The 26,509-nt window shown below is 37.3% G+C and overlaps 1 protein-coding gene across 3 annotated transcripts in view; it reads right to left on the bottom strand.

The window, feature by feature from the left end:
* LARP7 (La ribonucleoprotein 7, transcriptional regulator) overlaps nt 1–25,130 on the bottom strand; it is a 30,010-nt gene extending 4,880 nt beyond the window's left edge. For 2 of the 3 annotated variants that reach the window (XM_067297626.1, XM_067297627.1), the window contains exons 1-12: nt 24,950–25,130; nt 19,985–20,200; nt 18,372–18,472; nt 18,172–18,255; nt 15,142–15,306; nt 14,361–14,469; nt 12,305–12,679; nt 10,995–11,130; nt 7,118–7,275; nt 6,036–6,154; nt 2,927–3,086; nt 265–356 (exon numbers count right to left, since the gene is read on the bottom strand). In XM_067297626.1, the coding sequence (XP_067153727.1) occupies nt 265–356; nt 2,927–3,086; nt 6,036–6,154; nt 7,118–7,275; nt 10,995–11,130; nt 12,305–12,679; nt 14,361–14,469; nt 15,142–15,306; nt 18,172–18,255; nt 18,372–18,472; nt 19,985–20,200; nt 24,950–25,130 (1,896 nt within the window). The remainder of the gene's footprint in view (nt 1–264; nt 357–2,926; nt 3,087–6,035; nt 6,155–7,117; nt 7,276–10,994; nt 11,131–12,304; nt 12,680–14,360; nt 14,470–15,141; nt 15,307–18,171; nt 18,256–18,371; nt 18,473–19,984; nt 20,201–24,949) is intronic. The other variant, XM_067297628.1, reaches the window with a different exon arrangement.
* Between the last annotated feature and the right edge of the window lie 1,379 nt (nt 25,131–26,509).

The following is a 26,509-nucleotide window of genomic DNA, read 5'->3' as shown; positions in this document are numbered from 1 at the left end:
ATGTGTGTAAAGTAAACCTAACAACAAAATGTTTGTGAAATACTCTTCAGCCCCTCTCCACCAGGTAAAGTGTCAGACTAACTTAATTAAGAACCTAAAAGACACCAGGATTCATCATGCCTTCTGCAAAGTCACTAGAATGTAATCTATCTGGATTAAACATGGAGCCAAATGTCAACGTTTCAGAAAATGCAGATGTACACAGAAACACAGTCATATTTTCAATCATGGATGTACAGGAAAAAAAACTGACTTGCAACTTACCTTCTCAGTACCCCGCTTCTTTTCTCGAGGCTGATTAAGTTTAGCTTGTCTGTCCACCAGAATCTTCTGCCAGTACCGTTGTTCATGATCACCTTGATACACAAGTTAACAGGACAGTACATGAATAAAACAATCCAATATAAGCAGATGCAGTATTTCATCTCTGATGATTAGGAATCTATTTTAACTCAGGAACATACACAAAAATATTTGTTAGGGAAGCCTGAAATTTCAGTTCTAGTAAGAAAAGGATTTCTTTGTCAAAATACATGAACTTCTTTTTATTAGGACAGCAAAACAACTCCATTCTTCCAACAATCTTCTCTGCTCATCTCAATAAAGTTAGTTTCAAATCAGATCACTGAGCACAAATGTACATTACAGTCAAGTCTTTCCTATTAGTCTTAAACTTTATAGTCATACAGCACTGCAACATCTGGCCAACACACACAGGGGTGAACAAAAATGAAATCCTCTGTCTGAAGAAACTTAAAGCTGACAGTAAGATTTTCATTCTATGCAAACTGGGCAGGACCTGAGTCAAGTCATGGGTAGGACCTGAATCATGTCACTAACAACCTTAGGACCATATTGTCAGCAGGACTAACTAAGTATCCCTAAGCAACTAGTTTTACAAGTTTAACAAAAAGATATGAGGAAGTACGAAACAGCACTGTATATACAGAAGCAGTAGAAGGAGCTCAGTTTTAGTTAAGACAAATTTCATCACAGCACTCAGAGGCCATTTGCTTCACTAATATACTCAACCTTTAACTAATTTTAAACAATTGAGCAGACTCTAAAAAAATATTGTGTTTTTGTTTCATCAAAACCACTGTTAGAAGTAAACTCTGGGGACTTTGTGGGCAGCATAGCAATAATTGATCGTGAGGGGGATATGTGTAGAATTAATTTTGCAGTTTTCTTCAATGGCTGTTTTGCAATAAGAAGTAGTTTCTCATTGTTTTCTCTGGCTTGTACCATAACTATCACAATAGTGAATTTTGTAATGTAATGGGGTATGATCTCATGGGAAGTCTTTAGTTGTGAGCAAGTTTCCAAGTGATCTTTGTGCCTGGAAGAGTTATAGAATTAATAATTTTGAGAACAATTTTAAATACATTTTAACTACATGATTTATAAGTTCAATCACACTAATGTCTAAACATTACTGAGTATGGCTACTATTTTGTCAGATGAAAAGCCAAAGAAGTTTAGTCAAAGTCAAGTTCTATAAAGTAAAATATTGCTGGGAAAGCTTCTCTCTCTTCAGTGGGGAGCATTAAAGACTTTCCCTATTGTTACTCTCTGTGTTCACCTTATCCTACCAAGACAAGCTGAAATCCTTATTGTGACTTCTACATTCCTCAGAAGCCTTTCTATTCTCATTTCAATGAGGTGATTGGGGGGAGGGGGGGAATCTTACAACCATGAATGGAAGAATACTACAATCTAGTACTTATCTACTCCCAATCTACTACTATACTCTTTTACATAAGGATGCAAAAATACAGACAAATACACAGAGTGTACAGCTGTAAAGAGCCATATTTCTTCAAGTTGTTTCTGGATCTCTGGAACACAGAACACTCTGGAGACAATTTTTTTATCTCAAAATTAGCTACAATCAGTGAGTCCCAAACTTTAATTAACTTTGCTTGGTTTTATCATGAAGGTGAATGCTTCCATTACAGCTCTTCTTTCTGCAGTCCTTAATTGTGATTTATGTGGGTTGACATCAACATATGCATGGAACAAAATATTCTATCTGGGCCCTGTGTGAGGATCTACTGCGGGTTTGTGGTAAAATATTTAAATGCATATATGAGAGAATCATTTGCACTGTTTTATAATCTGTTTTCTGCTCTTTTAGTTTTTTTGTGTGTCCAGTCTACATTTAAAAATTTTACAGATACAGTAACTAAGTTTGTTGAGAGACTCCTCTTCTTCTACCCCTCCCCTCCATAAAGGGCTTCTTTATACATGGAAAACTATTCCAATCTAAGGCAAGATATGAATTTAGAACAGCAGAGCAATTCCAGGAAGAAAAACCAAAGCCCCACACATGAGGCTAAAGCTCCAGGTATATCAGTGTAGATGGGGGAAAAAAAAAAAGGGGGGGGGACGACATTACACAGGAATAAGCTATTCAGCACCCTGAAAGAAGATAAACTGGAACATAAGCGCTAATACCACTATAGGCATATCCATGCTGTGAGATTCTTGTCCTGTTATGTCACATATCACAAATTAGTATTCACAAGAAAAAACTTCATTTCCAATTCTTTAGAATCATCAGAACATTATACTGAAAGTTGAAATGTGAATTAAGTACTGCAATCCGTTGGCAGTAAAAGTAATGTAACTATTACAATAAATGAAAAACAATCTTAAAAGAACAGAATTAAGTTCACAAAGGCAAATAAAGTCATTATTTTGGTTTGAACAGTGGTTTAAAAATATTTAGCGTTTTAACAATTTCATTACAGTTGAAAATAGAGAAAACTGATAGGAATAAAGTTATAAAAGCAGTCATATACATAAACTACAAAAATATCTGAATACGTTCCATAAAGCTAACATGCAATAACCATCCTTCTCATAGTACTTAGAAGTCTTCTCTTGACCTATCATTAAAAAAAAAGAAACAGCAACAACTTACCAGCGAGGACTTCAAATTTCCAGTTGTTTTTAATCTGTATTTCTTTGTATGATTTCATAACAGTCTGCGCATCTTCAGGAGTATTAAAACGGACATGACATTCTGTATCTCCCTCCAGCATGTCAACATAAGCAACAGCAGCCATCATTGTCAAAGCATCCTACCAAAGCATGTGAAAGAACACAGCCCATAAACCAGACTTGAAAAAAATGAATACAAGTTTGCAGAGGATCACTGGTATTTTCAAAAAGGTCATTAAGTGGAAGGAAGCAACAGTGAACTTTTTCATTTAATGAACAAATCTCTTGTCAAGTAGTTTTGCATTCATGTATTGTTTTTCATAAAAATATTACTGAATTCTGAGTTATGAGCCCTAACCTTCAGTACATCTCATTAATCTCTCATCTTGTCCTCCAAGAGGAATTTAGAGCAGCTAATTCTTGCAGATATTCTTTGCAGAAGAATAATTTTACTAACAGGCCATAAGTAATTTTCCCTTGAATTCAATGTTGTATCTGCACAGACTCCCCTCCCCCCCCTTTTTTTTTTTATATAGAACACTGATATGTCAGTCCAATAAAAATATATTTCATTTAATTCTTAGAAGAACATATATAAACATAGGAGCACGAAATATAAACAGAAGCTCAACCACTACAGATGAATTGAGAAATCAGTACAGTAAACCAGCCCTTCATTTCTTTATGAAATGACCTCTGCCTAAAAATTTTCACCAACAGCTGAAGAGTCGTCACACATGCTCTTTCAGATGAAGCACTTCACTTGTAATTCCTGCTGTTAGGGAAATTAACTAAGATCACACATTCCTAGTCAATTTTGTTCACAGCAGGCAGCTCAAGATGCTTCTATTCAAGAATTACACACTGCTTTTAACCCTCCACTACCCAAGCACAACCTTAAAAACACAGGGTGGGGAGGAGGAGTAAGTGCCAAGACTGCCAAGATCATTTGAGAGCCTCCCCCCCTCAAAAAAAAAAAACAACCCAAAACACAAAAACCTACTTTCAACTCTCAATTCTAGTATCCCATGTATGACTTGCAAAGAAAGGACCCAAACCATTTCTTGGTATTGACAAATATGATTATCTCTGAGAAACACCATATTTAATAGCAGAATATGGAAATATTGAAGTACAAATTTTAAACGTCAAAATATTAAAACTATTTTGCAAATATCATTCCAGTGTGTGCTAAGTAATTTGGGTTTGCCGCACATAACCAGAAAGAGAGATCACTTCTGTAATTTTATTAAGGAGCCACTACATGCATTGCTTTGTGGTAGCGTTGCTGTAGCTATGACAGTCCAGGAACACAGGCAAAGCAATGTTTAGGGGAAGAGTCATACCTTTCATGGGACCATCTAGTGTGGTTGGAAAATAAATAAATAAATAAATAAAATAAATCCAATAGGCATTGAGCACAGTTTGCAGCTTTCAGACCTGAAAAAGAGCCAGTGCATCCTAAAGTTTGTCACTTCCTCCAGCTACAGTTGTATTCTGCAATTATATTTGCTCTTGAAAGCTTGTCTTTTTTTTTGGTTAACATTTCTGTGAAATATTTTGCCTGTCCTGCTTATCCCTGCAACCAAAGATGTAATAGCAAAGGCCACACTAGTCTTATGCTGCCTCCCTTTACTTTCACAAAGTATTAACTTTCCCTGAAACGCTTCCCTACAACTAAACCTAAAGAATAACAATTTATGTCTGTGAAAACATCAGACTAAGTTTGTTTTCAGCTATTGTGGGAAGAGTAAACTTTCCCCCTGAATACAATATATTGTTTTGTAACACAAACCTAACACAATAAAATGTATAGTGTAGCCACACTGAGTTGGCCCTCAGATATTACAGTGACAACTAATATGAGGGCCACACATTCTCCCAGTGTCTCTAGTGCTCAGACAACTGCCTGCAAATACCTAAATAGATAAGGCTGATTAAGTTGAAACCATATCAACAGTTTGTTTTCAGTGAGAGATATGTGCCTCTCATCTTGCTTAGATTTACGCACATGGTAAACTTCACACACTTGAGAGCAGCCACAGTGACTTCAAATGGACTACTCAGAGTTGTAAACATAAGTAGTTTGATAAGTCATCTGAGAACTTGAGTTTAAATTATTCTCTCAATGTCTTAAACAGTCTACTAAGTATTTATTGCAATCTGAGTTAAAGCTGTTCAAATTATTTCCAATCGTTATGCTTCCAAAAACAATTTCAGGAAAAATTGACCCTTGTCACATTCATGGACCAGAAAAAAAATTCTGTTATTTCCTTTGGAAAACTGTTTCAATATTTCCATTTTGAAAGGACACAGTTTAAAAAAGTTACTGTCTTTACAGGAAAATATTCTATTTAATGTATAGAACTTTCATATATGACATGAAAGAAAATTCAGATTCTCCTAAACACTTTTGTCCTTAGTTTTTATTGAGAAAATGGAACATTTGCCATAGGAAAAAGAATATCAATGAATGAATCACTGCACAAGTTCTAATGTCATCATTCTCAATGAAGTTTTTGTGATGGCGAATTTCTTGCTGAAAAAGATGGTTACTTTCCCATGCAAAGAGCATTTTCTTGCCCCCACATTCCTGTTAATGGTTGAAATCCCAGTTTACTATTAAAAATTCCTTGATAGTAAAGAACTATGGCACATTAATGAATAAGGAATGCTGCACCCACTTTGACTTAAACTCTTCAAAATGTAAGAACGCTATCAACAGTGATTTACTTTTAACAATATAAAATTAGCCACGTTTTTCACACTGAAAATGCAAGGACAGAGCAACAAGGGCTGGAGCTGAAGGTGAGAACTGCTCACCCTTTAGGGCATTATTTTTGTCATTATTTTCATTGTAAACTTGGCATTGCTTGAAGTACTTTCTAACAGCTACTTTTTCCTTTGAAACATTACCTGATTCTGCCTTTGTAAAATCTTCTATTAACAGGTACTATGGAAGCATCTGTACACAGCTACTGGCCAGACAAAAATTTGGTAATTGTTTACATGGTATTCCATATTCAAACGTTTTGGGGGCACTGTAAGTGGAAAGGCTAACAGCTACCCTGAGGTTACAAAGACATTACCTTGATCTGCTTCCTGCCCGGCAGGGGCTCAGTGCTAATGATCTTCACAATTACTCCACTCACAAACTGGGGCCCCATTGTGTTAGCCTTGGCAGGAGGGGCACAGTCTTCACTGGTGGCTGGTTAATTTGAAGAGCAGGGAAAAAAACATAATGAAATTGTACCTGTAACGGTTTGGCAAAGCAAAAGATACTACAAAAACACACAAGCAGTGCGATGTACACACAGAACAAAACAAAGAGCATCAAATATTGGTAACGTAGATGCTTTTTCTTTTTTTTCCCTTTAATCTTGGATCCAATCTGTTCACACACATCTACTGGCAGCAGAAACAAATACTTACTACAGTCAAGTCACCATGACTAAGAAAACAAACCAAAAAAAACAAAATACTTCCCACGAAGAGAGTCTTACAGAAGTTCTTTTACAACTTAGAGGGCCTCCCAACAAAAATATTTTACATTCAATTGACTACAGTAATAGTTGAACCCTGAATTATAGTTATAAAATAAGCAGACAGGCATTGAGCTGGGCGTATTGAAGTTACAGAGAAAAGTACAGAGGATCCAAAGTAAAGAGCAAGCAGTCCTATTGCTTAAAAAACGCATCAATTTAACCAAGACAACACAATCATAAAGCTACTTCTAACCAGAAACCTAAAAAAATTGATTACAAGCCATTTTATAAACTCCTTACAGCAACAGCTTTGTAAACTTCTGTGGAAGAACAGTTAAGTCAAAGTAAATCAGGCCCAGGTTACATCATCAAGAAGCAGATTCTTGATTTATTTCCGAGGGTGTTTATGATCAAAATTACCTAAAATGATCTTTAGGTTTAAAAAGTGCTACTGGAGTATTCTTAAATCACTGGTTTATTCTTTACTCCAAATTCTTTAATCCCAGACCTGAATGAGGGGTGCTTGTTTTTCATAATATTTGGCATTCAGAGAAAGCACCAGTGTTACAGAACCTAAAACTGTACTCCAATTCTTCTGGACAACCAAGGTCTTAAAGCACCGTAACTATGTTTGTGTACTAGAATCACCATAAAAACAAAACAGGAAACACCACAACCAGCATTACATTTGCCATTTTTAGTCTGAGGCTTTTTCTGTGCACAAGTGTCTGTTTCCATTTCTCCCGTAGGCTCAGGTTTGATTTGAGACATTGTTTTCTTTAAGGAGGCCATACTGGCTTTCTGAAGGGCCAAATATTCTTGCTTCAAATCCATCCACTCACTCCTACAGATAACAACAAAGGAAGAGAATGTCAGCAGCAAACAAAAACAAAGTTCAGAAGCTCAGAAACCTAAGACAAAACACCTTACAAATAGCTTAAGCTGAACTTGGGGAGTACTTTGGAGACCCTTCTTACTATTAGGAATCTCCTTGCTTTCAGCTTATCTTGAACCTTAAGTCTATCTCCCTTTGGTATTATTTTACTTTATCTTTTAATATTCCAAGTAAGTTCTAACAAGATCAACCTATCATTCAAATAGAGTAACTCCCAAATTTGTTACACATCTTCAAAAAACACTTAGAATGGTTTGGTAAACTAGAAGGATTCAGTGTTTTCCACTGGAACTACACAAAGCACGCGCACAACATTCAGAGTTGATTCACAGTGAACTCTGAATTTGCTGACTTAGTTCAGTGAAGCCTCTCCTGTGTGTTACTATATTAAGAATCAGTCATTTCTTTTCTGGAAAAATCATTGATTGAAAATCAACAACTGGTTAAACTCACCAAAAACCTACTGAGATAAGAACATTCCTTACTATTCAAATGCACTTAGGTTAAAAAATAACACCACATGGAAGCAATTTATATATTTACATACATTTAACATGGAGATGTTTCTGCAAACAGCTAGAGCTTTGCTCCACAGAAACACAATGCCTACAGTGCCACTGTGAGAACGACTCATTGTTACCCTAATCTGCGCTATCAAACAAGCTGATAGAGGATTTTTAAAGAGGAGGATATCTTGTGGTAATGGTTTTAGCTGTTAACATTGACAACTTATACTTCAAAAAAGCATCCAGACTCACCCAGGATCATACATTCTCAACAGAGCAAAGACATTAAAATAACAAAAGACCCACGTAATGATTCTTTGAGATAAAGAGGCAACACCATTCCATAGGAAGGTATGGTATAAATACAAGCTCAAGGAGGTACTCCTTGTTAACTTGACTGAAAGGAAGAGAAGGAAGAGAAGACCATGAGGAATGAGCCAGGCAAGTATTTACAATGCTCTTTTGAACCTTTTTTTTTTTCCCCCCTGTGTTATATGCTAAGGTTAACTAAAATTTGAACTTTTTTTTTTCCTCCTGTATTTGATGCAGTAGTCTCAGTATCCTGGTGGAAGAGGACACAAGTCGTTACTAACTACTGGTTTCTGTGGACCCCTTTTACTTTAACATGGAGGTGCTTTCTGTGACTTAAAAAAAGTAAGTGCTTCCATGTTTTAGTAGAGGTGAATCCTGTTCTCAATCCTGAAATACCATCCACGCTGAAAAACAACTTTTCCTCTACACTACTGCCAGAAGATTTGTTGACTAGAACTAAGAGGCCTCCTTTAGGAAATTTTCAGTAAGCAAATAAAAGCATGCTTTGGCTAAACAGAATTACAAGCATAAAGTGTTGAATGTTCAAAATATTTTAAGCAATTCTAAGCAGTATTTTCAACTGTTAACGCGGAACAATTTTAAAGGACCCCCTTTGCTTTAACATGGAGGTACCTGCTGCCTAAAAAAGTAAGTGCTTCCATGTTTCAGTGGTGGTGGATCCTAGTCTCGATTGTGTTTCTAGAAATTAACTACAGCTCAAAGCCTCAGTGTTTGCATGTTTTTTTACTGTATTATCAAAAAACTCTGTATCTTCCTTTAAAACCCAGTATTTTTTATAGTTACAATTTCAGAGCAGGTGGGGAAAAGTGTGTAGTCTCTGCTTACAAGGATCCCCACAACTTAAATGTGGATGTACTTGTTTTGTTCCTGAAAAGTAAGTGCTTCCATGTTTTAGTGATGGTGAATCCTATATTCTCAACATTGAAAACACTTTTCTCTTCCTAGGAAACTTAACTGGATGTAGGAACTAAAGAGAACAAAAAGGACTGACAGAATTAGGAACACTACCAATAAAAATCCCCTTACTGTACAACAGTGAAACTCTTCCTGGGTAAAGTCATATGAATTTCTGTGTGCAAGGGGATAGTAAGACTTTCTTTTCTACCCTATATAAGTAATTGTACATAGTATCCCTGTTAAATATGAAGCACAAGATAAAATAAAATCTCATCACAGTACAAGATGGTCTCATTACAGAAAGATGGTCTCATTACAGCAAAGGACCCCCTCTACTTTAACATGGAGGTACTTGCTGGATGCTTGAAAAAGTAAGTGCTTCCATGTTTTAGTTGTGGTGAATCCTAAAAGATCAACAGTTACAGAAGTTCACTGAGAATTTCTGGAATGGCACAGCTTAAATGTCTACTTTTTCCTCCCCCACGAGGAACAATTACAGGGTGATTTGTGGAGTAACTGCATTATACAGGTAGAACTGAATATTGCATTCATTACAGGGTACAGTCATACAGGGTGCAATAATCTAAAACATAAGAAAAACACATTCAAAGTATGTAAAACAAATCCAGAAGGTCTGACAAATATTTATAAGCTTTAAAAACATGCCTCAATCTAACGATCTTTTGCAAAGTTCCTTAGGACTGTTATTTGTACTTCTTTAACTACAGGCTAATACTGTTGCTAATATGCAACTCTGTTGTATAAAAATTGGAATTGCACTTTAGCAATGGTGATGGACTGTAAGACATAACAAAGACAAATATTAAAAATTATGAGACATTGAAAAGGTATTCTGAATTACTGAAATAAAATTCCAATGGTTGGAAACAATGGGAAATCATTGTTCATAATGTAAGCTTGTTAAGCAGTCAAATTCAATAAAGTATGCAAAACTTGTGACTATTGAAAATGCTTCCTGTAACTAACTATACACTAAAATTTAGAAATACATACTCCAGGAAAAATTAGTCTCAGCATTGCTTTAAGTTTTTCATGAAGCCAATTTAATAATAAAGTACACCTATGAAATTGCCTATATAAAGATGACTTTGACTATCAATACATATTGAAATTATTACTCTGTTAAACACTAAAAAATAAATTTGAAAACAAATTTGAAATTCTTAGGTACAGTTGGGATGGCAATTCCCTAATAATACATACCAATGTTTGTATGACAATCTCTTGATCATCAACCGCCTAGTAATGAACTGCAAGGAGTCCAGCCTGTGCCTAATCCAGGACTGGAAGTGGTACAGAATAAAGCCACTATGAAAAGTTACATGGAAACAGCTGGGCTTGTTAGACTTTGTCTCAGCCAGCCGCAGTAGTTGCAAAAAGCCAAGGGGCTGTTTCAAAAACTGTAGTGAAGAAGGGTACAGAATAAACATGGCAGCAGCATGGAGGTGAGGAAGTATTAGTGAAAGCAGGAAAATGGTTCCAATAAATTTTCTGAGGCTTTCATTACAGAAATTAAGAAACCCTTATATGTGTTCTTTAACTTTGGCAGTCCTTTAAGATGTTTTTCTGCTGACACATGTACATGTTGTAACAGCCACCCATCACACAGGCAAAAGAATTCCTCCAAATCAGCACTTAAAGGCAGTACTATTACTGAAGAAAATTTTGATTAGTTCCACATAAGTATCTGCTAACCAGAAACTTCAAAATGCAAATATTAGAACAGAGATGATGAGTTAAATATTCTATAGTCTTAAAGGGCTTTGTAGCAACTAAACAATCAGTAAACAAACACCTCCCCATACATCAGATAGTGAATAAACTGCAAAGAATTGTAGAAAATACTACTGTACTACTAAAAATACTGTGTAAACTAGTTACCAAGCTAAGCTAGTTAGTTTTATAACATACTTTGAGAGTACTCTGAGTGGAATGACTTCTTCACCCATTTTGTGCCTTTCTTTGTGTTTTTTCTTATGCTTCCGTTTAGATTTTGAAAGGGAAGTGTCTTTCTTATCAGCCTCTTTGTCATCCTCTGCAGGAACTTCTAAACGAAAAAGTCCAAAAGAAAATTTGAGTTCTAACTTAAGAGATACTTAAAGAGATAAAAATACAGCTTTAGTAGACAGTTCATAAAATAGCATATTTCTACTTATTTAACTCTTAGTTCTTTTGTTTTTATATTAAAACCATTTGAAAACTACAACAGTGACCAACTGCAATCCTGACTACACCTCCCCCATTTTTCCTCTAGCAATTTTTTATTGATAAAAGCATCGATTCTTCAACTCATCTGAATGAAAAACCCCTTCACAGAATCAGAGCCTACTACTTATTTCTAATCCACTTTCTCAGCTACCTCAATCTAGCCTCTAATCACGGATCCTTGTCAACTCCACGTGATTGCAATACGGCTTTTAATCCCACCTATTGCTTTTTGTCTTATCTCATGTAAGAAACCAGGATCACCAGCTTTTTCTTTTGTATTTTAATCTTACTTATCTAGATCCTTATACTGTCACCATTTGCATAGGCTGTTTAATCCATACTTTACTTCACTGAAGTTCCATTGATATTAACTTCTTTGTAAACAATTTTTATTTCTGATGAGATTCATCCACTTGAGTGTTGAAAGTTCTTTCCTATTCTCCATCTAGCTTATCTCCTTGGAATGACTCATTACTAGGTTTAAACTTAACTGCAGAACTCTGTATATTCCTAAATGGACTCTGTTATCCTTCCACTATTATCATCCATTTTTCACCTATGACACAAGCAGAACAACTTTTTAGCAGTTAGTCTTTCAAAGCTTCTCTTTCAAAGAGAGACATTCAGTGTCTGATTTGATCACCAGCAGTTGAAAGGCTTATTCAATAATCTTTAATCCAAGCAATAAACCTCTTAGCTTCCTGAAGTCAGTTCACCAATGCACTTATATTACATAGATTACAGTCTTGTTAAATTTCTCGCTGCTTTGCAGCCATATGCTTAGCAACTCTCCTTTCCTCATTTGCTTGTTACCTACTTGCATTTCAAAAATCCTATTGACTTTGCAATTTGCAAAGAGAACAGCATTTCTTTGACTCAAGCTTTTCTCCTTATCCATGCTCTTCCCCCATTCCTGAGCCTACCATTCATCATTTGTAGCAGAGAGATCCGTCCTTCGATTGTATTCCTCCAAATAAAGACACAATACTATAAAGATATGCAACATGTTTTACCATTGGGATCTTTCTGAGCTTCCGTTGTTTCCTCTTTAACAGAATGAACTTCATCCTTCTGAACAGTTTTCTTGACTTTTGCATTTGATGCCTCACCGTCTCCAGAGCTGCTTCTTTTTCTCTTCCCTGGCCTGTTTTCCACAGGCGCCTCAGAGCTTTCTGTTCTGTCCCATTTTCTTTTCTCTCTCTTAGAGGGCTGCTTGTGGGCCTCAGGTGCCTCCATTTCTGAACACTCAGATGAAGTCCTATGTCTTTTTGACTTCGGTACTTGTTCTGCTGTAGTGTTTATGTTTGATTCCTTTGTTTCTACAGCTGCCTGTACATTGCCCTCTTTCTTCATTTTGGATTTCTTCTTTTTCTTCTTTTTCTTCTCCTCTGCATTAGAAATATAATACTTAAAACTCTGCCAATGATTAAAGACTAGATTAGATTAACCAATCTAACTAAACAATAGTATTATCACACATCATTATAATTTGGGATGTTAAATAAAATGCCTGTCTCTATCACATCTAAAAGATCTGAAACATTATCCTGAAATTCTTCCTAAGCATTTTAGGCAAATGAGAGAAAACATAGGTAAGACTGTCTCACAAAGTCAAAAAGACCCCCAGGTCACATGTGAAGCTTGACTACAAGTTTCCTGGAATGCTTACTCTCAAATTAAAAAGAAAGGATCTAGACTTCTTCATATTTTATTATGCCATCCTTTGAGGAGAGATACCTTCTTCCTTCCAGGCCAGCCAACACAAAAACGAGCAAATAAATAAAGACTGCTAACTCGTATTCTGAGAACAATACAAGGGGATACTCAACATTTAGCTGAATACATTCAGTAGATGCTTTCATAAGCCCAATGGATCTATCACACTACTTACATAATGAATAACTGTATTTCTACTGAATTAAATGATGTTGCCTTAACTTTTATCAATCTGAAAAAAAAAAAAAAAATGGAAGACCCCCTCCCCAAACATTTAATTCCTGAAATTGTTCACCTGCTTCAAAATTGTCATAGGCAGGATGCAGTATGGAGCAGTAGAGAGGATCTTGAGGATCCTGAGTGGGAAAAGCATGCTTTTCTTTGATTTTTAATAAGCCCTAGTAGTTACTGGTATGAATCAAGGATATACTAACAAAGAACTAGCGATAATGAGGAATATAACAAATGAGTCAACATCATGCTTCAAAAAAAGGGAAGATGTCTGAAGGCTAGGAAACAGAGTACTATCTCATCAGAAACAAGAGGAAAAATGCTTTAGTGATTGAAGTTACAACATGATCCTATGACGACACTTCAATAGATATTTTAATTAGAATAGTAGATACTATTCACTGGAAAAGTGCTCAGCCGAATTCAAGATTCTTTTCTCTGCAATATGCTCCAGGTTTTTGTCAGTAATTAATATAAATCATGAAAGCTGGAACCATAAATACACTGTGAATAGTTAATTCCCCCACAGACTGCTCAAACAGTGAAAGTTCCAAAGAGAAAAATGCCAAAACTACTCTCTTCACGGGGATCATGCTGAAACGTTAATCAGAGAGTAAAATTGGAAGGCTTGGTCTGAAACACATCAGATGATCGTAACCTCATCTGAACAGCACTAACATTTAGGCGTAATTTTGCTTCTATGTTTGTATCTTTCTTTTCAATACTAAATATTTTAAAACAATCTGTCACATTTGTCTTTTGCTAGTGTTAAGTGCTTAAATAATGATTAATTGTACAATCTGAAATCTGTTCTGCTAGCATAACAATGACTAATGGTAGTAGCTAGCAAGGGAAGAAAAAGAATTTAACTTCCTTATCAAGTAGGAGAACAAAAAGGCAGAAATTTACCATATTTCACTTTTACAATTCATTTGCTTTTACAATTCCATTTTTTACACCCACATTGACCAACAAAAAGAACAGTAGCAGGCATTCTTATTTTTATAGGTTTTTCAAGAAACATAAGATTATGCTGCAGTAACATAGCAGTTTAAAATTTTATCTTCAGAAGCTGAAGCACAAAACAGGGTTTCCTGACCCTAATAATTTATTAACACTTACCTACTACACTGCTGTTACTTGTATTCAGTGCAGGAACAGGCTTATTCTTTACTGTTTTGGGGAAAATCCCAGGTTTCCGTGGTGCTTCTTCTGGTGGATTATTCAAAAACTTAAGATAAAAAAAAAATTAAAATCAACAAATCCCTACTTAAAATTATTGTTTTTTTTAAATCCCCACCCAAGTTAAAAACAATAGTGTTGCAGCCATTCAGGAAAGATGCAGTCCCCTATGAATCCAAAGGTATAAATTATTTTTTCAGTCCTACCAGACTTATTTGATTTCACATAATTAAAGTTATGTCTTTGTGTTTATTCAACATTTTGCCTCTATTACCATTATATTGAAATGCACACGTTTTAAAACTTTTTAAACAACGTACTAGAAGGCAGAGAACTTGTTACGACTATATTCTTCCAATTAAATTTAATAGGCTATTTTCCTTTTAGATGGAAATCTCTATTTCTGTAATCAAAAGATGCTGAGTATCCAACCAAATTAGTCCCCAAAATGCTCACTATGTTTCTATTAAAACTCCAGCTTGTCCAACAGAATTACCCTTTTTTTTATGAACAGTGGAATTAATTGAAGGTCTGAGGGTAGGAGACAGAGACATAACTCTTACTAACAACTACGTAATACTTTAGTTTTTAAATTATGATATTTTAGGAATTTCTGTGTCTAAAATTCACTAAGCTACTCTTCCACTGCACTTGTCAAGATTATACTATCCATATTAGAGTGACAAACACGAGGAATGTTAACAGAGGTACCATTACTCACCTCAATAGCTTTATCTGCTTGCTCTTTAGTTTCAAATTCAACGAAAGCAAATCCTTTTGGATCTCCACTAGATTTATACCGGGGTATACTGACGTAAACTACATTACCACACTTTCCAAACACCCGCTCAATCCAACTGTGATTAACATTTTTGGGAAGCAGCTCCTAAAAAATAAAACAATTCGTTTTATAAATATTATATACACATTCTTACAAAGACTATTATGATTATATCAGGCTGTTTACCATATCTTCTAATTAAAAAGTCCTCCAAAAAAAAAAAAAAAGAAAGAAAAAAAAAGAGATTTTCACATTTGTGGTGACAAATTTGAGAAACATTTTTGTTTTTATTTCAGTAATCATTGCTGGTGAGAGGTTATAGTATTTTGGTAGCAGCAATTTGTACATGATGATCTGAAAATGGATCTCTAACCAGATGCATAAGTATAGCGCAAACACAATATATATTTAATATAGATATTTCTATCTTCTTCCTGTGACAGATACCAAAACTTCACCTGTAGCTGTATCTTTGCAAGATGAAATATCTTTGTAAATTTAAGACCTTCAAGCAAACATAACTCTGCATTGTCTCAAACTACCCACAGCAGAGCACAAGGATTTTTGTGATTGTTTATAACCTAGGTATCACAGAAAGAAGAGTTCTTGTAGGTCAGTAAAGAAGCATTACTCAAATGAACTGATGAATTAATTCCAGTAGCCAACACATTTTAAAGCTTAGAGATTAGCACTTATGGGCCAGCTGAACAGTTGGGGCACAAGTGAGAATTTTTAGCCAGTTGCTTAGACGATAAAAATATTTGAACTCAAAACTTTACCCAACACATTTTAGCAGCTTGTAGACATCAGGCTTCAGTTCCTAGCCACTTCCCTTCTCCAACCAAAGAGAAATCCTGCCAGACCTATTTCCTCTCAAAAATTTCAACAATTTCACTTAGATCAGGGCAAGTTTCTATACACACATGTAAAGTAACAATGTTACTACTCCTTAAAGAAACACATCTTTAAGGCTCAATTCTTATTTCAGAAATGAAGCTTTCACTTCCCACATGAATTCAGAAAACATACTACTGTGTTTATGTTGGAGACATTCCTCCCCATTGGAGGTTTTAACTGTAATCTCTGTATTGATCCAACATGGAAATCTTTCTTTCCCCTACTCCAGAATGAAGCAAGACTTACCAAGAAAACTTTGACTACAACTGCTCCGCTCTCTGCCCCCCCCCCCATCCTCCCCCGGGGGGAAATACCAAAGGGAAACATTTAACATGGCTTAACACTTCTATAACTGCAGTATAAAGGACAGATATTATGCACATTGGACTTGAAAAAAACACACACTTTTGGTAGTAACAAAAGGTATTTGATTGCTACATAGTCTCCAAATATCATCTCTATGCATTCAGTAACTTCTATAACACAACAGTTACCTCTTTTGGATTTGCACAACAACTTAAAAAATAATAAAAACAGGTAGCTATGTAGTTAAGCTATGTACAGGTTATATAGTTCATTACATTTGGAATATCTTTTCTGAAAGTGATATAGACAAAATACTTGAAGAGTTCTGAGCAGTCCATATAATCATGTTAGGGAAATACGATGTTAAAGAACAGATAACGATCAGAGTAATCCAGTTTCTCCTTATCTGGATGGGCTGGCACTTTGGACATGATTATAACATACCTTCCATCACAGGAAGTTTGGTGCATACCAGAAATTACTAGTTTCAGGAAAATTCAGCTGCTGACAACTTCAGGTATATACCTGAGTTAACACTAGTCATGAAAAGCTTTCTTTACAGACAAATGGAATTCCACTCTGGCTTCAATTCTATTAAAAACATAAAGGACTTTAAATAAATGGCAGTTTGACCATCAGATCTTTTTCTGTACTACTGCCTAAGTGGCTCAATGATGCAGTAACAGTTGTTCCATTTTGACACATCTGTAATATCATGTTGAGATGCACAGTGTTTTTCTGACAGCACAAGCTATTTTCACTGAAGTTCAGTATCAAAAAATCCACAGAATACTGTGACCCAGTAGGAGGATTCTAAAAAACAAAAAGCCCCTGAACATAGGACTAGCTCATTTTGGTACATTCTCCCCTTAAAAGAATGTTAGTGTTAGAAAACCAGTGGCACTTGTAACATCAACCTTTGTAAACAGATAGTCAGGAACACTTTAAAGACTATCTTGCAAACTCAGCAGGTTTCTGTTGTCTGATAAAACTAATAATGTTATTACACTAAAGCTTTGACTACATTATGGTAATTTGTAAATATTTCTCAGTACCAGTGCTACTTCTCTAATGCCATTAACCAGAAAAGCCCAGTGAGCACACTAAATACATAAATAAATGCATTGTTTTTCTCACTAGTGTGCAAAATCATTCTTTGCTCAGCATTTAAAATTATTGAAGCTGGCACAAATCAGTGTACCAAACAAATCCCTTCCCTTCCATGGCCATTCCCCCAGGGCTCACCCTGCCTTCCCTTCACGCTGCACAAGCACCAGTAGCCAGCCCTCCACCCAGTCCTTTCCTGCTACTGATGTACAGACACTTTTCCAATATAAAAATATTTTCTGCATTAAATGTGTACATTAACCTTCAATTAAGGTTCTAAGCATTACAAGTTTAATGCATTTACAACGCACTTCTCTCTCACATGGTGATTTTCTTTTGCAATAAAAAAACCAAGTTCTATTAGCATTTGCAGCTTATGCAAGCATTTCTTGTACTAAACCTGCAATGTTCTTAAAAAAAATCCACCTTCTAATTTTGGTAAAACTATGTGTCTGCTTTATGTTGCTGTTATATTGTTAGTAATAATAAATAACATTATGTGATTAGATCTTTATAGCCTAAGAGACAATGCCCAGCAGGGTTTGCAATCTAAAAGCATTTATAGTAAGAAAGTAAGTTTAAAAGAGTTTCTATAGATCTTAGTAATAAGAAAGAAAGCACCCGTCAGACTAATGACAAATATAACAGATGCAACCTTACCACATAGACTGTACGACTGTCGACATCCTTCGGTTGCTCACCCAGTGGCTGACGCCTTCTGATTCTAGTTCCTTCTAAATCCAACTAAAAGTAACAAAAACATTGAACATGCATTTTCTCTAAGATTATTGTCTACTTCAATACAGTTATTGTTACTCCAGTTTCAGCAAATTCAAAAGTGTGAAACATTAAATACTCACTTCTACAACAGATGAACTTTTAACTGCTCGAGCTATCAATTTTCCATCAGTAGTCAATTTTTTCATTTTGTTGAAAGAAACAAGAAGTGAAATGTCAACATCTAGGGATAAAAAAGGTGCAAATGATGAAACCAACACAATCTAGAAAGCATTAGTTATGTGTTCTAAACTGACAGTTAAGACTCATCTAGTATTTTTGTAAAATAATGTGCAAGTCAACTATAGTCTGTAACCATACTGCATGCTGCCAAGGTTTTATAGAAAAGTGAATTTTTGCCAACATAATTAAAGTTTTGAGTAATCTTATATTTAATTTCCTTTTGTGCTAGCCTTTATCAAAGGAATTTTGTTCTATTCTTTTACCTCCCCACTGATAACTACTGTCTTTGAAAGGGAAGAAAAACTTCTTTCTTATGTAGTTTTACAATACAAAAACAATTAGCATTGAAAACATGCCTCTCCTTCAAGCACTCAATTAAGTGTTTAACCCAATGTTCTGAACACAAAAGAGCTTCTTCTTACACTTCAGATGAGATGAGTCACGCTGCTAAAACCTCCACAGAAAAATATGCAATATTAGTCTTAAGGATTTTTTTTTTTTAAATCAGGTTTAAGACATCCAAACTTAAAGAGCTCCAGAAAATGTAGAATAAAGTTTGGACCTCTGAAGGCCCTTTTTAAACTGGCTTCAAGTTTAATACACTTCAAGATATACCAAGTACTTAGAAGACCAGACTTTTCACACAACACAACTGGATTAATGATTTACATTTCAAATAAATACAGACTTAAGAAAAACAAAAGTAAACACTCGTGGAACTCGTGCAGTTTTGTTGGATTTGATGGAAAATAACCACCCCATTTTACAGACATACTGCAGGTCTAAGTCCATCTGGTATAACACAGTTCAACAATTATACTGATAGACACTGTATTTACCACACATTTACTATTTTTTAAGCAAAAGAACACTAGTCACTGAAGCTAAAGTGCAAACTAATTTCTTCTTCAAAACTGGCAAATAGTTTCAGAACAAAGCTCATTTTCCTACTCTAAGGTCAAATCAACCACGCAAAAAAAGTCTTTAGGAAAGAGACCAGTAATAGCCCTACATGCAAATGCACTACCACTCTCATATGAAACTTGCACAAAAAAAAGAAAGAAGTGTCAGACTGCAAGTCCAAATGACATTTTAATTTCTGCATACATCTATCCTACAAATCAAGTACTGTACATATGAGGAGAAAATATGATCCTCGTTTGCTTGCTTGTTATGGAAACTATACAAAGTTAAAAACAATAACAACCCCCCCAAAACAGATACCTAAAGATGACTAACTCACTTCTGTAGCTGGTAGTGTTACCAAAGCCCGATTTTGGTGACAGTAGGAAAGGAAAGGAAAGGAACATAGGAAGGATGAATACAATTTCTCAAAAACTTAGTACCAAATTCTGACTCCTGACCTGCTAATCCCAACACTGGTTTCCAGCACAAACCTATTCTCTTCCCCAGAAGTACATATGTGCCTAAAAATAATGTCATGAGCAATATTCCAAAGAAGAAAGTTAAAAACACATATCTGTTTACAGAAATATACTGAAAACCAACTTACATCCATCTCTAGACTTTTCTATTTGTTCTCGGAGAAATCTATCTTTGTGGAGATTAACATCTCCAAACCAGAAATCCACTTGTTTTGCTATATCTGCCAGCACCTGTTTAACCCTTGACCTCTTCTTTTTCTCTCTTTCTTTCTTCTGTTCAGTGCTTTCCTCTTCCATGGCTTTGTCTCTTGTAGCTTCAGTCTCCATTCCTGTCATTCTGTCAACTCAAAATTAAACATAACCTTTGTGAAGATCAAAATATTTTTACTGCAAGGAGTAAATATTGGTTTGCATTTCTACCCCTTCCACACAGTAATTTTGAAAAGTTTTATCATACATTAATGAATCTAACTTCACATGTCCCCTGTGAGACTCGCAGTATTAGCCATTTATCTGTACTGTAGGAAAATACAAAGCACAGAGAAGATAAGGAACATTAGGTCACACGGCAACTAGGTGGTGAAGACTAAGCCGGAACTCAGTCTCATGGCTCCCAGTAGAGCCATTTAGCCACAGAGATTCACTGCAGGCAAGTGAGTACCAAACTGCAGGCTTTACTTTAAAATTGATACTATTGTGTTAATTCAGAATTCCTCATGAACAAAGCCTGCTCTCGCCATTAGATTTCTAACCGCAGCTTTTGAATTTCAGCACCAATCACAGGATTCAAAGTTCCAATTGCTTTCATGAGTCATCAGACAAGCAGCGCTATCAAAAATATATATTTAAGTGAATTGTTTAAAGCACTTAGTAAAAGACATTTTCTGTCCTGCACAATACATAAATTCCCTGCCACCAGAAGAGCAAAATACTTGTTAGAGAGAGTCTAAAAAAATCTATCCAAAAGCAGACAATGTTCCTCCCAATAAATACATTTCCTTAGATTTGAAAAAAGACATAAGTTGAGCTTCTCTGTTCCTAAAATCTTCTAGTAGAGAGTGTAGAAAGAGTGTAAAACTACACTTCAGAAATTACCCTTTTATGCAGAAGAGAAAGCAAGAGGAAAAAAAGAAGTCAGGCTATACAGGAGACTTCTGAACAGGCTGGCCAAAGGATAATGCCTCAGCAGGCATATATTGCAAGTTCAGTGGTTGCAAAGAGGTTACACTGATGTACATACAGCAGCTGAAAAAATTTATGATACAACCGCCAAATGAGAAACATTTATTAGTCTTTATAAATAAATACAATGTCAAGATATATTTAAGCAGGCATTTGGTATTCACAGGAGGTTTAGTGAGGTTTGTTCCAAAAAATTACCTTTATGTCAAAAATGAAAACCCCTATCACTGTCAACTGCCAAGTTCCTGCCAAAGAGCAGGAATTTAAAAACTTCTAATCTTGCCTTTGAATATGGTCCAACACATTCTTACTACATTTATTGGTCTGTTAAAAAGTTGAATGCAGAGTATTGCATTCTGGAGGCCATTACTTACCATCCTTCTTGCAAGTCTATGTGGCAATCAGTATGTGCTATATTTAAATAGGCATTTTTCCTTTCTTTAGTTAGGTCTGTTCCATCAAAGGTCACTGATTTTAATGGGAAACCAAGTCCTGTTAAGAACTTCAGAATCAGGTCCCTAGAAAGCAGGCACTAAACTAGAGAGAAGTGACTTGAATTTACAGGCTTACCTTGAAAAATACTAGAACTTTTTAATGCATCAATTCATTTTTTTTTTTGTTGACATTTCAATTTACTGTAGCAAGTCAGCCCTCCTTGAAAGCTGCCAAAGTACTTTATTTTACCGAGCAAACCAGAAATATAGCCTGGCAAAGGCAGACAGCTTTTTGGAAATTAAATTAACACAAAAATTGAAGTAATTAATGTAACAATCACCATATGAAAGACTTCTCAGCTCACTGCCAACAGATAGTACTATAATGTAACATACAAGGAAATGGCAAGTACAGCCATCAGAGAGGAAGGCCATCTCTATAACAGGATGACATAAAAATGGAAATTGTCTTCAAATTATTGTGTAAATCAGGCTTCTTTAGACGGTTATCAGTTTCTCTCCCTGCTGTGAGCTGACCATTCAAGACGGTGAAAGGTCAATGATTACCTTGAAAAGATAAGCCAAGTAAAACTCCCCACTGAAGCAGAAGTTCAAGCTACATTCAAGTCCTTCAGCGAGATATTAATTTATATTAATAATCAGTAGAACAATACACTACTTAGCTGCAGGCTACAGGTAGTTGCATGCATTAAGGTAGAGCATATTATGGGATACTTTTATTGGTTGAACAGTGTATTAAATAACCACATTGACTGCAGATTATGCATAATAAAGCTATAATTTAAGGATGCATCTGAAGTGTTTCATGCATTTTGAATCACTCAGCCTTGGGACTTATTTCCCAGAAGACAAGTTCTCATTCAAGCTTAAAGGAAACCCAAACAGCTGTGAGCTATATTCTGCTCTTTTTATGGTACTCCCTTTCTGCTACTGTTTCAGAAATGAATCTTTGAGAACCTGATTTTGGAGGAGCTTAGAAACAAAGCATCAGAGCAAATATCAGCTATGAATCTATCTTACAATTTGTGCACAATTCTACATTTAGTAGTGAAATACTCATACCTGAGAGATCATTGAGTTTAATTCATAATATAAGAAAATATTGTTTACAAATAAGCAAATGCTATGAGTTTTTGACTTTTTTGTTGGTATTCCTCTTCTTCGCAATTACTGTTGCAAATCTCAATTCAGCAATAAGAGCTGCAACGTGAAAGCATAAGACACGTCTGCATTTTTGCTAACTTGCCAACCTTGCAACTGCAAGCACTGTTTTGTCAAACAATAAAAATCAGAAGAAAGCACAAGCAGAGTCAAGATTTCAGCCTATTAAAACAGAACTACCCTCTCTTAGTTCTCCTCAAATAAAATAAAAATCACATATTCTCTACGTGCAAGACTGAAAGCAGGAAAAGGAGGGACAATTAAGCAGGCGTGCAGGGTAGGTGAGGAAAGGGGGAAATCCAGAAAAACAAAGGTGATGTATATAAAAATAATGCAAGTCCACACAAATCTATAGTGGTTTGCCTAAACACTTTATACAAGACAAATAGCAACTAGCAATTGGTGCTAATCTGTATAGAAACAAATTCCAAACCTAACTTCTACTGTTACAAGGACACCTAGAAAAGCATAATTAAACGTAACTGTTATCCAGAGTCTGCAAAAAATATAGTTCCAATTGTAAAATATCCAGTTCCCTTATTTTAAGCAACAATACCCATGCTTGTTTGCTTTTGGGATTTTAAATATCAAGAAATGAGAGGAGAAAGAATCATTCAAAATACTTTTTACACTATGAAAATGTTTCCATATAGTCAGTGTTTCCTCTTTTTGACACATACTCCAAAATAAAAGCAGGTATTCAGCATAAAGTACTTTAAAAAAATATATTTTGTAATCCATGTTGGGTATTCTTATTCTAATATATACACAGGAAGAGCTGCAGCAGTTTAAATGCTTACCCTGCCTTATAACTTCATTATGCAGAAAATGTCCTAAGAAAGGACAAAAATTATTACATGAAGACCAGCAAAATTTGCCGCATGACCTAACAACAGAGAACCTTCTGCTTTTTTTCCAGTTCGAACCATGAAACTAAGGTAATTTTAAACTGACATTTCAGGCATTCAAAAAATGTCATAAAACGCTGGGTATAGATTCTAGGACCAGTGTGCTCATAAACAGAAAAGGCTCAGCTTCCACAGGACAGTGATGGCTGTTACGGCTATCTCCAGACATGGGCAGACCATATTGTGCCAGTCCTGCTGTGGTCACCGTTTTCTGTCATCACCAGAGTCTGAAAGGGAGGTTTTGAAAAAAATGCAGGCCCATAGCACAAGACAACTGCAATAACAAGAAAACAGGCACCTCTAGTAAGACATTTTGTCAGTGGATCTCAAATAACTCTGTAAACAAAGTCAGTTTCATCACCCCTTTTCACAGTTGAAGCAAATGGAGAACCACAGAATTAATCTACTGTCATAACTCCTTTTCAAGAGTTTCATTTTCCCATTCTTCATTCCAATGACTAGGAAAGGCCATTCTGGGTTATAAGTGGAATAAGCCTAACTTCAGATGCAAAAGTAAGGAGTGCAATTAGACTGATTTAGCTGTATGAACCAACGATTCACTGACACTAAAAGGGCAGCCTGGCTCCCGTCTTATTCACTACATAGTCCTCCCTCAGAGTCTGCATCATCCTCTGAGGAGACAGTTCAAGTCTCTGACCCAAGAAGTAAGTCACTATTTTGTAGTCTTACTTCTCTGCTGGATAAGTGGGTTAGGTTAACTCATTAAGGAGCTTAATAAGCAGCACAGATGATCAAGGGAAGCTGCAGGAATGAGCACTCAGGAAGAGGACAGAGGGGTTACAAAACCAAGGCGTTCTGCTGCCCTTTTAGCAGCTGCAAACAGACCAGCTCAGAGGCACTGCACAGCTACATGCGAACTTCCTCTTCTCTCTCCTTCAAAGGGGAGAGACACGATGTAAAACAAGTTTTCCTAGCCCGGATACAATCTTTGCCACTGGAGCAACTGGCAAAATGACACTTCCCGAGGAGGCCAAGCGCCATACATTTGCCAACTATTTAGATATTGACCCCCACAGTTTTCGGCACTGTTACCCGGACTGCTCGCAGACCTGGTGCGTGTGTGTGAAGAAAAAGCGAGAAGGCAGTGTTTAGCCCGGGAGCGGCGGGACCGGAGGCGCACACGGGCCGAGCCGGCTCTGACATGACAAGATGGCGCCCCCGCACGGCCGCCCGTGCGCCCGCCGCCGGAGGGGCCCAACGGCCCGCCTGGCACAAGCCGCCCCCTAACGGCCGCCGCGCGAGGAGGGCCCGGCGCATGCGCACGACGCCGGCGGGGCAGCGAGAGGCGGCAGCGCCCCCTGCCTGCCTGCGCTGCCGCGGCGAGAGCGGCCCCCGAGGACGGCCGCCGCTGCCCCGCGCCACTGACCTGCCGCCGCGCCCGCCGGTAGGGGCTCGGGAGGCGACGTCGCACGGGGACACCGGGGCCGCACCGTCCACGCCCGCCTCTCGCCGCGGCCCTGCCCCCTCCCTCGGGCCTCGCGGGCCGTCAGTCCCGCGCGACGCGCGGCCCCGTCGCTGAGGAAAGCCCCAGGGCGCCGCGCCCGCATGCGCAGTGCGGCAGCGGGGGGGCGGGGTCCGCCGCGCCTCGCTCGGGGCGCGTGATTCGCTCCTCGCGGGCGGGGGAGGGGGCCTTTCTCTCTGGCTGTCGGCGTCTAGTGACGTCACGCCGGCAGTGGCGGGAAACTTTCGAACGCGCGGAGGAAGCGATCCGGCGGCCCCGCGCGCGCGCCCGGGACAGGTGGGCAGGCGGGGGGGGGGGAGGGCTGCCGAGGTCCGCGCGATGCCCCCGAGGGTGACGTGACGTGGTGTGACGTGGTGCCGCGGCCGCGCGCCTGAGGGAGCCGCTCGGCCGTTGCGGCGGTGGTCGTTAACGACCGCGGGGTCGCTAACGGCCGGCCGCGTCCGCCGGGCAGGCACCGCCGGCTGCAAGCGATGCCCTTGCGGCGGAGCAGGGAAGTCTGTAAGGAGGCAGGCTTTAATCGAGTACCCTCGTACGGGCAGCAAATGCGTACCGCTGAGTGACTGCTAGTAAGCTACAAAGGGCTTAACTGACATACCTTTACTACGTATTGAGAAAGAGCCTTCAGCAAGTCTGTATAAACTTAATCCTGACAGCGTCCATATTCATTCCTGGTTTTGCTGCTTTCTGTATTAAATTATAGTAACTATTCACATTGCTCCAACTGCTGTGAATAGCTAGAGGAGCTATTCTATATCCCTGAAGACTGTCTACTTTTTCCCTAGGTTTTGTACCTTGCTAAACATCTTTTCTCGTGTTTGCTTCTAAGTGTGTCACCATCCACAGTGCTGTACGTGCTGATCCAGGGACTGCCAAGAATGTGACAGCTGTAAAAAGCAGTGTCATGAGAAGAAGCGTGTGTGTGTGTGTGTAGCTACTTTATATTAAGTATTTCTCACTAAGTTGCTGTGTGAGAACAAATGGACATGTTATGTTGTGTCCTGTGATCGAGTTTCATTGCAATGGTGTTAACTGATTAAACTAAATAAGGTCTTAAGTACTGCTCTTTAAACACTGATGCAAATCACAGTACTGATCAAATATTAGCAGCCAAAACGTACAATAAGTCACAGCTTCTGAAGAAGAGTTGCTTTTATAATGTTTTGTTCCTGTTTTCATCATCCGAAACTACTTTAAAAATTATTTTGAACTGACTTTACATATTTAAAGAGGCTTGACTTCATGGACAACTGATTTTGAAAATCAGTTATCTTTAATGTGAGTTAAGCATGCATGACCAAGTCAAGTCAATAAACTCTTGACAAAATTAGCCTGTTAATAATTTATACGGTATTTTCTTGCTGCAAATGAACACAGTTATGATAATTTGTAATTTGAAAGTGCAGTATGATCAACAGAGTTTTCAGAGTTGCCAGGCATTCATTCACATGAATTTAAAATAGATGT

This window comes from Apteryx mantelli, chromosome 5 (genome assembly GCF_036417845.1).
Source record: "Apteryx mantelli isolate bAptMan1 chromosome 5, bAptMan1.hap1, whole genome shotgun sequence".
Lineage (NCBI taxonomy): Eukaryota > Metazoa > Chordata > Aves > Apterygiformes > Apterygidae > Apteryx > Apteryx mantelli.
The sequence above is the reverse complement of the archived record's forward strand: the minus strand, read 5'-3'. Positions and strand labels throughout refer to the sequence as shown.